The sequence below is a fragment of the Otolemur garnettii genome, unplaced genomic scaffold (assembly GCF_000181295.1).
Source record: "Otolemur garnettii isolate 467f Iridium unplaced genomic scaffold, OtoGar3 scaffold00006, whole genome shotgun sequence".
Lineage (NCBI taxonomy): Eukaryota > Metazoa > Chordata > Mammalia > Primates > Galagidae > Otolemur > Otolemur garnettii.
This window is the reverse complement of record NW_003852401.1, coordinates 13,130,607-13,142,887: the sequence shown is the minus strand read 5'-3', so window position 1 is coordinate 13,142,887 and position 12,281 is coordinate 13,130,607. Positions and strand designations below refer to the sequence as shown.

Genomic DNA, 12,281 nt, shown 5'->3' with positions numbered 1-12,281 from the left:
ACGAACATCAAATAACCGTCTGCCACCTGGCTATCTGCAGGACATTTTCCCTCCTACCAGGCCAAGTTCGGAAATGACCCACCATCTGTGGCAGCTCAAACTTCAGTCCAGTTTTGGTATGTTGCTTTTTGAAATGATGTTTTACTATGGACTGTTGCTAATACAAGGACATCTATATCCTGACACATTTATTTGAAGAAAAGAAATTCTCACCTACTTAAGGAAAATATATTAAGAAAAATAAAAATAATAAACACATTTCATTAACTCAAATACCCAGCAATATTGCCTAGTTTCAATTATTCGGGCAACATTTATACCACTCTCGTTATCAAGTTTTTAAAATAATAGGTAGAGTATGTGGTTTCTGCATTCTTTTTGAGATTTATTTTAAACCAGTATAACCAGTCCACGTTCTGTTTTTGTTCTGTAATGTTCTGTAAGGAGAGCTGCAACTTTCCTCCTCGGTAAGTTTCATGAATTTACATTCAAGCAAACTAACAATATTAAGTGTTCCCGAGTCACTCGGGAAAATACTATAAATAATTAAACAAGAACTAAATTCCATTTAATCTACATGTAATATTGCACAATCAAAAGGAGACATCGGTAGAAATATTAAAATTAGATAAATCTAAGTCTGTGTAAGATATTCTTTTTGACCTTGGCTAGCTCAAGCATTCTGTAGTAGTAAATGTTAATTCTATGTTCAGGGCACCGGCACTAGATTCATGAGCAAAGTCCCTCTCCCTCATCAGTTAAGAGGCAAATACAAACATTACTAAAGAGCGATTTGACTATTCATAAATAAAGTTACACTTTCAAATCTGAAAAAAGTGACTAAATGCAAGAATTATAACCTAGGACAGAAAGGGAAGTGTAATAAACTATATCTTTAGACTACTCTGTCTTTGAACAAGTATATTATTTCAAAGACACTTGCAAATGCATCTCTTTGTGGTTTTCCTATAAATAGCCAAGCCTATTCAGGTATAAAAGCTGTATCTGTTTACATGGCTCCCGCATGGCAGCGAACATGTGAGTGAAAGTGGGCACACCACTGTGCTCAGAGAGGGTGAAGAAGATCTAGGGGCCTCCAGGACCATCTAACCCAAGGCAAGCCAGATATTCCACACACAGAGGTTTGTGGGCAGTGTTTGCCGCGCTAGAAGAAAGAACAATCTGCTCCTACCTTGCTCCTGCACGTAGTATGCCAAAAACAAATCAAGCTCCTTAACTGATACTGTGATATGATGTGGCTGGACACAAAGTGCTGGGTTTGTGCAATGTGGGGATTTCATGAGCCGCTCTCCATCGGTACTTTCCAAGGGGATGCCTTTGAACAGGATCACCATGACTAGATCCAGACGCCAGACTTTGTCTGCCTGTCGCAGGCAGTCGATTCTCCTAATCTTACCCTTCTGGTCGGGATTGGATAAGACACAGCACGGGTGCTTCTTGCCAGTCACGGTGAGCACAAAGTCCTCTCGATACTCCTGGCGAATATCTTTGCGCAGTTTGGCCAGGAGCCTGGATGCCCACTTCTGTTTGATTTCGGGCTTTTCACTGAGAAGCTCATCTTTGACTGCTCTTTCTTCATCCTTTGACATTCGCTTCTCGTGCTTTTTAAAGTACTTGCGTTTTCGAGCTTGCAGGTTGAACCAAGTATAGGCGATTGCACGGACATGTGGAAGAAGTGCCTCGATGAATGGGTGAAATTCATCCTGTGGAAGATGGGGGGGAGAAGATGTGCACGGTCAGTTTAATTTTTGAAAGCTCAAAAAATAAGACCACGATCCATTCCCAATTCAGAACAACAACAAAAAGTTATATATAGAAACAGCATTCTTTTCTTATTTAAAATTATCAAAAGAGCAGGACAAGAAAATAAAGTATGCCAGGCTGCCCCCTTTCCACCAAAATTCGCAGGTCAATTCTCTCTCCTGCAAAGAAAATAAGGTTTATGTTTTGTATGTACACTCTGGCCCCATCCCCCTCATTCCCACCCCAATCCCATGCATTCTACATTCTTTAAAACATATGCAACCAAGGTGCTTGGCACCTAATACTTAAATATTTAATTGACCAACTAACACTATGCAGTACCATTTTACAAAGAACACAGTGAGATTTTTTTTTTTTTTTAACCGAAGCAGAGCTGTTCAGAAGGCAGGAGCGATGCCACAGTTCATTTCTCTTCTCTGTGGCACAGAAACACAAAGCATATAGATGCTCAGTGTAATGCCACACAGTTCCCGCTTTTGGAGCATGCTCTCAGCAAGAGGCTGCTGGTGGCACAAAGAGCATGCGCCACTAAACTTGATCCATTTTCTTATCAAACGCCCAACATTCCAACACTGAGACAGCACCATTCCAAGAGTGGTAACTAGAGAAACCGGTGTACAGTGAGGGAAAGTGGGCAAAGGACACAGCTTGTCGTATCAGTGTCCTGAACAGAAGGTTTCCAGACTTTGAGCTCTGCGTTCTCTCTCTGCACCACCAACACCAGCTCCCAATTCTCTCTCTCTCTTTCTCTTGCTCTCTCACAGACACACACTCTTGCATTTTTAAATAAAAGTTTTCAAAGTTGAAAATAAAAATTACATGAACGTTCTTTCAGTAGGTTCCCTACAGAATATGAAGCCCCACGGAGTCAGTTAATTTGCTAACTGATCACATGAGTATGGCAATTATTCTAAACCCCTTAAAAATCAATCTGAGGTGAACAATGAAAAATGGCAACTTGGCACCAACTTTACATTCTTTGTGTGTCTGCATGCTGTGGCAGGGTGACACCAGGAGTACTGCTGGTCAGTTACTGCTTTTGTGGAATCCCATACAATTGGTTTCCCATGTAGATGAATTCTCGGACAGAGGTGTGAGTGCACACACGCATGTGCTTGTGCACTCACACATGTGCAGATTACACAGTACCCGTCTTTTGAATTAAGTGGTTCACAGTTAGGCTTCTGTATTTTTCCTGCCTGTTTCATCCCACGCCTCTTTTAAAAGGAGGGGGCAGTAAGGAAGGGCAGATAATCTTACCCACAGACATTTCAAGTTACTTCCAAATGCAGTCAGTATTTCATTACTTCCTGACTTAGGTAAACGCTGCCTTACAAGCTTAGGCCTATTACCGTTCAGAGACGGGACTAAAGTCCTGGGCACGCACACTGTGTGTATGCAATAAACCAAGTTCTCAGTCAAATGAAAACTCCTGCCGGACCGGTTTAATGACCACATCGACTATACTGTCATCCCCACCACAAAATAACTTTCTCTAACAGATTGTACCACAAGTTAGTATTTACATACTCAATGTTAGTTACCCTGAACTACGTGGAATAAATTCTATTTAACTAGCAGACTGATTAATTCCATTAGGTAGAGATGATGAACGACTCTCTGCAAAGTGTTCAAAATATTCCATAGAACTCTGAATGCATTTTTAAGATGAAATTCAAAGTTTTAATGCTAAAGGCTGTCACAGTTAGCAGTCTGCATTTCAGATACGAAGAGGTGCATGTCCCATCCAATCAATAATGTAGTTATCAAGTGTCCTAACATATCACTATAAAATGTTCCTGCAGCAAAATAAGTATGAATCAAAATTTTATAACAATCCAGAATGCAGATGATTACATCACAGCATGAGGCATAACCAAATGCCATAGAGGAAATCATTAAACCGATCAGTAGTTTCCAGCAGAGATTTGAACAATTCAGTTACTATGCGAGCACATTAAACTAGGCCATGGAAAGAGTTAAACCACAATCTGTTCTTTGTGTGGGAAGGCAGCCCTGCTCACAGCAACCACAGCCCATGATAAGACCTCCCTATCTCCATACACTTTCTGATGCCATGCTTCCACTGTAACTACAAAAACTTTGTTTATCCCCTTTAGAAATATATGCAAAAGGAAAGCCTACTCAAGGAAATGTGGACTTAAATGTGCTTCAGGAACTCACTTGCTATAATCTGACTTTTGCTATGCTTTATTGATGACATTCGTATATGCAGTCATAAACTAAAAACTTGAGAATGTGAAGAGTACATGGGGCAAGGATGGGATGGGCTCTGTCTCATTTTACCCTTGCCATCCTTTTAAAAATACAGTATTATTTTCACAGATAGTGAGCAATGGGGAAACACTTAAGTATTTATGTCCTTAAGTACTATGTTCAGTGACATTTCATTCTCTTATAAAGATATCAAACATCGTTTTGACTGAATTTGAGTCTCAACATTTGAACATAAACATCATCTCCTGTGCAAAAAAATCCCAAAATTGTAAAAAATTATTTTAAACAACTGAAATGCAAATTTGAAGGATGGACTTGGAAATTCTCAGCAAATGCACACAAAACACAGATTTTAAAGGTTGCCTTGAGGTCACTGGCAATGCTGCCAAATATTGTCTTAAAACAGATATTTTTTAAATTGATAAATGAAAGTGTCAAACTTTCCCATGCACCAACTTGTCTTATTAATACCTTTTAGGTCCCCACTATTATGTAAATTCCTTTAAGTGAAATATTTGCTCAACCAGGAGACATATGCCCCCCAAATGATTATAAGTGGAGATCTGCTGTAAGTCACATACATTTCTGCATTAACATGCCTAGAAGCCATTTCCCAAGTATGACTGTTTTCTAATGCTGTGTAATAATGCATTCTTAAAGACTAAGGGTGACATGAATATGGAGCACAAGTGTCCTCATCCAAACAAACAAAAACGTATTCAAATGTTCTAACTAATGGATTATCATGATCACAGTAAACAACTATGAGAATTATATTTTTTTTAAGAAAGCAAAATAGATAAGTGATTTAAAATCAAACAGATCTATACTACAGTAATATGTAAGCTTGCTCTTTCACAATTTTTATTAAAATGCACTGCTGTTCAGTAATTCTTTCTCTTTTAAAACTTCCTTTAGTTGAACCAAATTGAAAGTACATAGCCCAGTTACAAATATATTTGAATATATTTATATATTTCAAATATAAAAGTAATGAATCTCAAGTCCACTAGGCATATTTATTTTTTCTTCATGAAAACAATGGTTTCCATTAAAGGGATGGATAAGCAGCCCAACATAGAGATGGAAGAGTAAATACTAGGTGTTCTTGGAGCATTGCTATATAATAATAAACTAAAGAGGGAAATATACCTACAGAACTTAAAAGATAACATAAGAAAAAATAATTCAATGCTATCACGCCAGTTGAAAGTTATACTGCTACGAATTTACATTATTTTTAAACAAATTTTAAACCATATAACATAGTTTTTAATTTACCTTTTACATTTGGTATATACTGACGTATAAATACTGATTTATGTAATTTAGTACTGCTATCGTAGCATACCATTTTGGTAAATATCAATCTTAAGGGTAGCTTCTTTCTACAACATAGGTACCGTATTGCAACAACTGACATACTTCTATTAAGTTTTCAACAAATTAAAAATGTTACTCTGTTTTGTGTTTACCAGTCCCAAAGATATTTTGCAATAGCTATATGTTTCTTGCAATACAAAACTTAACAACTGATCTGATGCAAAAAGTAACACTGTTAATGTGTCCTTACTTGCTCAACACCCACAATACCTATAAAGTCACACAGAGATTAGTTAAGTAAAATTCTTAAGCTAAAATTCCTTCTCTAGCATAGGCCTTAAATCCCCAAACAGTTTTAATGCATTAACCTAGATTTATATTATTAAAATAGTAGAGAAGGCTAGTCATCATGAGTTAGTGTTGCTAAATATGCACCCTACAATATTAACGTGATAACTGAATGATTATGCTGTGTATGCGCCTAACATTCCATATGTCTCAATGCTGCAATATTATTCCTAATTTATACAAATTAAGATAAAACTAGTTACTTCTGAATACATACGTAGACTAAAAATGCAACGTAACTGATCACTAGAAATGTTTCTGAAAAGTTGAAGCTGGAAATATCAATACTGAAAAATGCAGGATACTTCAGTTCTTTTCAGGTGAGAATAAGTGATCCAGTACTTTGTAAGTGAAAAGCTTACTTCCATTTGTTTTATTTGATCGCAGTGTAAAAACAGTATCAAATAGATATGATTTACCAGAAAGAAAGAAAAATATATCCAGCTGATTAATAACATTAAAGTTAACTTTTACAACTAAAGGCAATTCTTTATACCTGAAACAGTTTCACCATATTTATTGGCTATTACCAGTCATGGCTTTTAAAATACAAATGGCTCAGCAACTCATTTTCCCAGTTTTGTTAAATTAAAGTGCATGTTTACTTGCTGAAAATAGCCATATCTAAGTTAATCATACTCAGATGCCAAACAAAATATAAACAATAAAAAATGTGTCAGCCAAAAAGCTACAGGACTGTATCCAATCACTGAATAAGCCTTATCATTGTTTTCATCTTCATTCACAATTTATGAATGCCTCAGTCCTTTTGAATCACAATGGCTTCTAATTGTCATACAATTGAAATCTTAATTATTTGTCTATTAGAAAAATGCATCATCGTGATATAAGATTTAAAAATCTTTTTAACACGCCCAAGAGTAGCGGACACTTCTTTAAATGATTAGTTTTTATGTCAACGTCAAAGAAAATGGTTATCAATTACCAATCATGACACCACCTCTTAAAAGCTGAAGTAAACTGTTCCATACCTTTAGAGGTTTAATATACTGCTTCAAATAACAATTGTGAGCTAAGATATTTACTTAGTTTGTAAATTGGTTCGTTCGCTTAGAAGAGATGAAAACTGACCCCAGGTAAGTCCGTTCGGTCTCGCCACTTTTCCATTTAACTATTTGGTTTAAAATGATATAGACTTTTTAAAAAAAAGTATTAAGCCAGTGTTTTATTTCATAACAATGTCCCTGTGGTCTTAGGGCAATTTTTAAAGTATAAAAAAAATGACCTTACTTTTCCAGCATTGCTTAATGCGTTACGAGCTACGCCCAGATATCGTCAAATGAACAGGTCTCCACAAAATGAACATGTCCTAAAACTCCTTAACATTCACCGCGACCAACTAACTCGTGGCAACGTAAAGACCGCCTTTGTGGTGCCAGTCACTGGAAACCCCAAAGTGCGGCAGGTTACTGTGGACCAGGGTTTCAGATCCCCAAATAATGCAAAGGAATGGGCTCCGGACCACAACCTCCGACTCGCTCTGTCGCCCGCCCACAGCCTGCAGCGGAGTCCAGAGGCGCCCACACAGACCCCTGCTGCAGTCCTCTAGTTCGAGTTCGCTGGCTGTTTTTAAGAACTCAGTCCCCCTAAAGTCCAGTAAAGCCCTAGTCCGCCTCAGCACACGAGCTGCGGAGAAGGATGGCAGGCACCTCGGGTAGGGGTGCCACACCGCAGCGGCAACTGGGGGGCCGCACAGGGTCTCGCACTCTTGGGCCCCAGCCCTGCCCACCCCCAGCGGCCTTGCCAGGCCAGGCGCCCACTCTCCGTGCCCAGGGCACGGGGCTGGGCGCGCGCGGTGGCCGTGGGCGAGGGCTGCGCTCTGGCTCCCACGCCGCCCAGAAAAGCCCGCCGCAACTTCGGGCCACTTCTCCGAGGGACTGGGATGTGCAGAGGTTAACTAAAGCCGTTAATTGTCCGCAAGATGAGAGAAACAAAACAAAACAAAGGCACTTCGGGCCAGAGAGAAAGCTCGCGAAAGTGACCGAGACATGTACCTGAGTGAGACAGATGGGAGAATACATCATGACTTCTCCTTAAAACGCACTTTCCCGGAGATGCCCAAGAAAATCTTCAAGAAGCAAGAATTTCATCTATTCATTTTACAGTCATCTGAGCCCCGCGATGCGATCAATCAGGTCGGGGCTCTGGGCTGGATCACCGCAACTTCACAACAAACCCGGTCCTCCTTAAATAGCCAAAGATTCAAGTTCACTCGGCGTGCTAGATTTCCCGGGGTGAAATCCAATCTACACTTTTAACCCTCTTGCAGTCCGAGCGCGCTGGCCGTGCTTGCCGAGGCCGCCGCCGCCGCCGCTGCCGCCGGTGTTGGCTGCTTTTCGCCTAGGTTTGGGGATTTGTTTTCTGTTTTGCAGTTGTTGTTGTTGTTAGGGGATAGGGGGTGCGCGAAGGTTCGGTGTGGGTTGGATTGGGGTGGTGGTTGGTGGTGAAATGCTTTTTTAAAAAAGGCGGGGAGGGGGGCGCAGGAGGGCGGGCGGGAGAGAGAGCGAGGAGAATGTGTCACCGTGCTGGGAAAGTTCAAGGTTACAGCCCCAAGCACTGCGGCAGGATCCTGGAGTGGCGATCGCAGGCGAAACTTTGCTGCGAGCCGACCATGTGTGTGAGCGAGGGGGAGCGTGAGCTAGTGCGCGCGGGTGGCGGGGCGCGCGCGGGAGAGGGCCGGGTGGGGGCGGGGTGGGGTGGGAGAGAAGGGAGAGGCCGGGGTGAGGGAGGGGGCGCGAGCGCTGATCTCCCGGGCGGAAGAGGCTCGCGGCGCGCGGTCCCCGGCTGCAGCAGCCGCCTCCCGCGCCGGCTCCTCCGCGCCCGGCCGCCCGCCCGCCTCGCCCCGCGTCTGACCCGGCCGAGCGAGGAGGCTGGTCTTGCTCCCGCTGCTCAGAGCACAGGGGGATCGAAACGATCTCCTGAAAAATTCCAAACGATAAATCCCGCTCTCCCGCTCTGCTCCAAACTCCTCTCTTTGCTGCTCTGGGCCCTTTTTTTCCCCCTCCCTCTCTCGCTTTCTTTCGTTGCAAAACTTGGAAGTTGAAAAATTCACCGGTTCCACCCTCTGGACCCCGCTGGAGCTCTCTCCAAATCAGACTTAAGGATTGTTTTATTATTTAATTACACAATCATCGCTTTACTCCTCCTCCTGCAAACGCGCATTCCTTTTGCACCAGCCTCTCCACACACCCCGCCCCCCATCTTCCTCCTCCTCCTCCTCTCTCCTCTCTCTCCCTCCCCTCCCTTCTCTCCCTCTTTCTGTCTCTCTCTCCCACCCCTCATTTGTTGAATTTGTTAAAGGTATCCTACCGGTGCAACAGAACCATGACTTTTTTCTTTTCCAAAATAGCTCTTCTTTCCGCCACCCTCCCCACACCACCACACACACATACACACCCCCGAAAACCCGCCCTGGAAGAGGTATTTCGGTGCTCGCTGCGACTCTTTAAGCCGCGTGAACATCCGAGTGGGAAAGCACTGAACTGGTCTGGGCCCGAGAAAAGAACGAATGGAAAATTCCCTCACACCCAGGCCGCCCCCGGGCCGGGGCTGGGGCGCCGACACTCGCACCCGAGGCGGGCGCGGTCTGCCGAGCCCGAGGCTGAAAGGAGGAGGGGGAGGCGGAGGAGGCGGGGGCCTAGCGAACTTGGGCTCAAGTAGTTGGGGCGTGCCGGCACGGACGAGGGGGGGCGCCGCGCCCCGCTCGCGGCTGCCCCTCCCGGAACCCTAGCACGCGGGCGGGGAGGGGGCGCCGGGTCCCCCCCACCGCGGCCCGGCGCCCAGGGCACTTGCGGCACTAGGCGCTTCGCCGCGGTTTGCCGCCCTCCCTGGGGGTGCCCCTTGCACGTGGCCTTGCTCCGAGCGGGAGGACCCGGCGGAGCCGCCACCGCCGCCTCCCGCTCCCTCCTTCTCCTCCTCCTGCGGCCCGGCTGGCTAGCTCCCAATCCCCACCCCCGGGGCCCCGGACGCCGACTGAAAGCGGCTCCCTCCCCGCCGGGTGCGGACGGGCGGGGCCGCGGCGCGCTCGGGCTGCGGGGCGGGCGGCCTCGCGCGCGGGGTGCGTGTGCCGTTAGGCCCTCCGGAGGCGGCGGCCCGCAGCGGCTCCGCGCCGGCTCCCGCCCCGCGCCCGCGCCCGCGCCGCGCCCCGCCCCCACCCTGGCTGCGAGGGGAGGCCCCAAGTGAATGAACTTGATTCCAGGGAGTTTGAGGGAGGTGGTTTGCCTCGCACCCTTTCTACACACGCACACCCCGCCCCCCAAATCCGGTTTTTTTCTGCTCGGGGTGGGTGGGGAAGAGGTGGAAGCTGAGGCCGCACAGACAATGGAGAGAGGAAAAGTGAGTGCCTGGGGCTCCGCGGCTCCCTAGCGGGGGGCTGCGGGCGGTGGCTGGAGCCCCGACCCTGCCTGACTGGCTGGTCCCCAGGGCGGGGCAGCCCGGGCTTCCGACGGTGCGGTGGAGTGTCTCCAGGCTGGCCACTGATCCCCGGGTCCTCCTGCTTCCTCTTAATTTTTCCCCTCAACTTTCTTCTCTCTGACTTTCCTGCTTCTGCCCACCGTCCCCCCTTCCTCCCTACGGACCTGAAGGAACCAGTGACTTTTTCCTTCCCCAAGTGGGAGTTATCCACATCAAGCATTTCACAACGACACATCAAGAAAAGTAGGCAGGTTCAAGTCAACCATGAAATGGTCACTTTTTAACCCCGTCCTGTCCTCATTAGGGAAATGCTCAAACACAGTCCGTTTTCAAAGAGCGCTCTTAATGAGGCGAGCTTGCCAAGTCTACCAGCTGCAGCCCCCGTAAACCAAGGGCTCAGAGAAAAAAGGCTCTGGGGGGCGGGGAGTTGGAGGCCCGGGAAGTGGGGGACGGTGGGTCTGGAGAGACAGGTAAAGTCGGGGAAATTGCGGGAACCCCCGCGAGTTAACTAACCCTTTCGGGCACACGCCGCCAGTAGCAGCCTCTCAGCTCCCCTGTACCCCGCCCAGCAAATCCTCTAGTCAGCGTTCTGACAGCGTCAATTTCCTTTGTGCGGGTCATTTCTTCTTTTTGAAAAGCTGGGATAAAGTTGACAGTCTTTAAAGATGAAAGAAATGAGGTGACAGTCGGGGTTAATCCAAATAAATACTCATTCCTCTGTCAGAAATTTTAGGCAATCTCATCTTGGGTTTTAAAAAAAACCCAACAACCAAAGCATCACTTTGTATCCCACATTACACTACATCCCTTTTTCTCACCCTCACCAGATCCTGAAGGGAGGGGGCGGGGAAGCTCTACTGATAATACCAGCTTTAACTACTGGAGTTTCCCTTTGAACAAATATTCAATTTAACTGGAGTTAATTTACCATAAAAGACATTCCCCTTGGCAGGAATGCACTCACGTCCTTGAACACACCTCTTTGAATGCCTGGACTCTTACAGAAGCCATTATTTCAGGTCTCTTTAAAAATCGAATGCCCATCTCTCTTTTTCTCCCTCCCTCCCTTCTTCCCTCCCTCCTCACCACACCACCCCCAGTGAAATCCTGGCACCCAGAGAGCTCTCCTTTCAGCCAGAGAGCCCAGAACCAGCCGTTGTCCCCTGGCAAAAGAGGCCCAGTGCTGAGCCCTGGGTAAGCGTCTCCAGACATCGCCACCCCTCCTCCCCTTATTGGTTTCCCTTCCCAACAGAAACCATTCCCTTTTGCCACAAAAACTAGGTTGCATCCAAAAGTTTCTCACAAGCTTAAAAAAGAAAAAACGAAAAGTTGACAACCATTACACAGAAGAGCCCACACAAGCTGCAGCAGCACGGGTGAAGAAGCAGCGTCAGACCCAGGTAAGACCTCCGAGAAGTGGACATGGCTGGGGCCTCCCAGACCCATCACTTAGGGGTTCACGTCTCTTCCAGGTGCCCTATGTTTGCAGGGTGCTTATGGCTGGGTGCACTTTGATGACCACTGAGAATGCGTGATAGTTTGGGGGTTTGATTTGTTTCCAAGAAAAAGGAAAATGAGAAAAGAGTAACGGTGAGGCCAGGAGTACCAGAAAGGAATGGAGACTTAGCAGCAGGGACATCCTGGAAGGGAAGGTTCAAAGAGGTGCTCAGTTTCTGTGACTTTGATGGTCCTCTGGGGCCTGGGAGCCACTGTGGGGAATAGCTGACATCCCCCAGAACACTGTTCCTTGTCCAGCCAAAGCCAAGGTCACTGCAGGCCTTTGCAGAAAGAATGCTAGGGAGTAATGCAGGACTGGTTGGATTTGGGTGCATGGGAAGTCAGGCTTCTCTCAACACAACACTCTCAAACTACCACCTTTGGTTTTAGGAAAGTAGATCTTTTAAATCCCAGGTAATAGAATAGAAAGGAAGAACTGAGAAAGTACATGCATTTTATTCACTTTCCCTTTTCCCCAGCACTGTGTCATGGTATGAAGAGCGGTTTTACAATATCCCTGAAAAGCTTCTGACCCTACCAAAATGGGCCAGGCACTTCTCAGACTTTCATGCTTACATCTTCTATACTCTTTTTCATCTCTTCCTCCCATGCTGACGGGTAAAGCAAGGGTAAGACTGGCCACTTTCATGCACCCC

The 12,281-nt window shown here is 45.7% G+C and overlaps 1 protein-coding gene across 6 annotated transcripts in view; it reads right to left on the bottom strand.

Annotated features, from left to right (window-relative positions):
* The window catches only part of NFIB (nuclear factor I B), a 231,400-nt gene extending 223,098 nt beyond the window's left edge, over positions 1–8,302 (bottom strand). For all 6 annotated transcript variants that reach the window (XM_023508423.1, XM_023508426.1, XM_023508424.1 and 3 more), the window contains exons 1-2: positions 7,710–8,302; positions 1,193–1,724 (exon numbers count right to left, since the gene is read on the bottom strand). In XM_023508423.1, the coding sequence (XP_023364191.1) occupies positions 1,193–1,724; positions 7,710–7,739 (562 nt within the window). In that variant the 5' untranslated portion in view covers positions 7,740–8,302. The remainder of the gene's footprint in view (positions 1–1,192; positions 1,725–7,709) is intronic.
* Between the last annotated feature and the right edge of the window lie 3,979 nt (positions 8,303–12,281).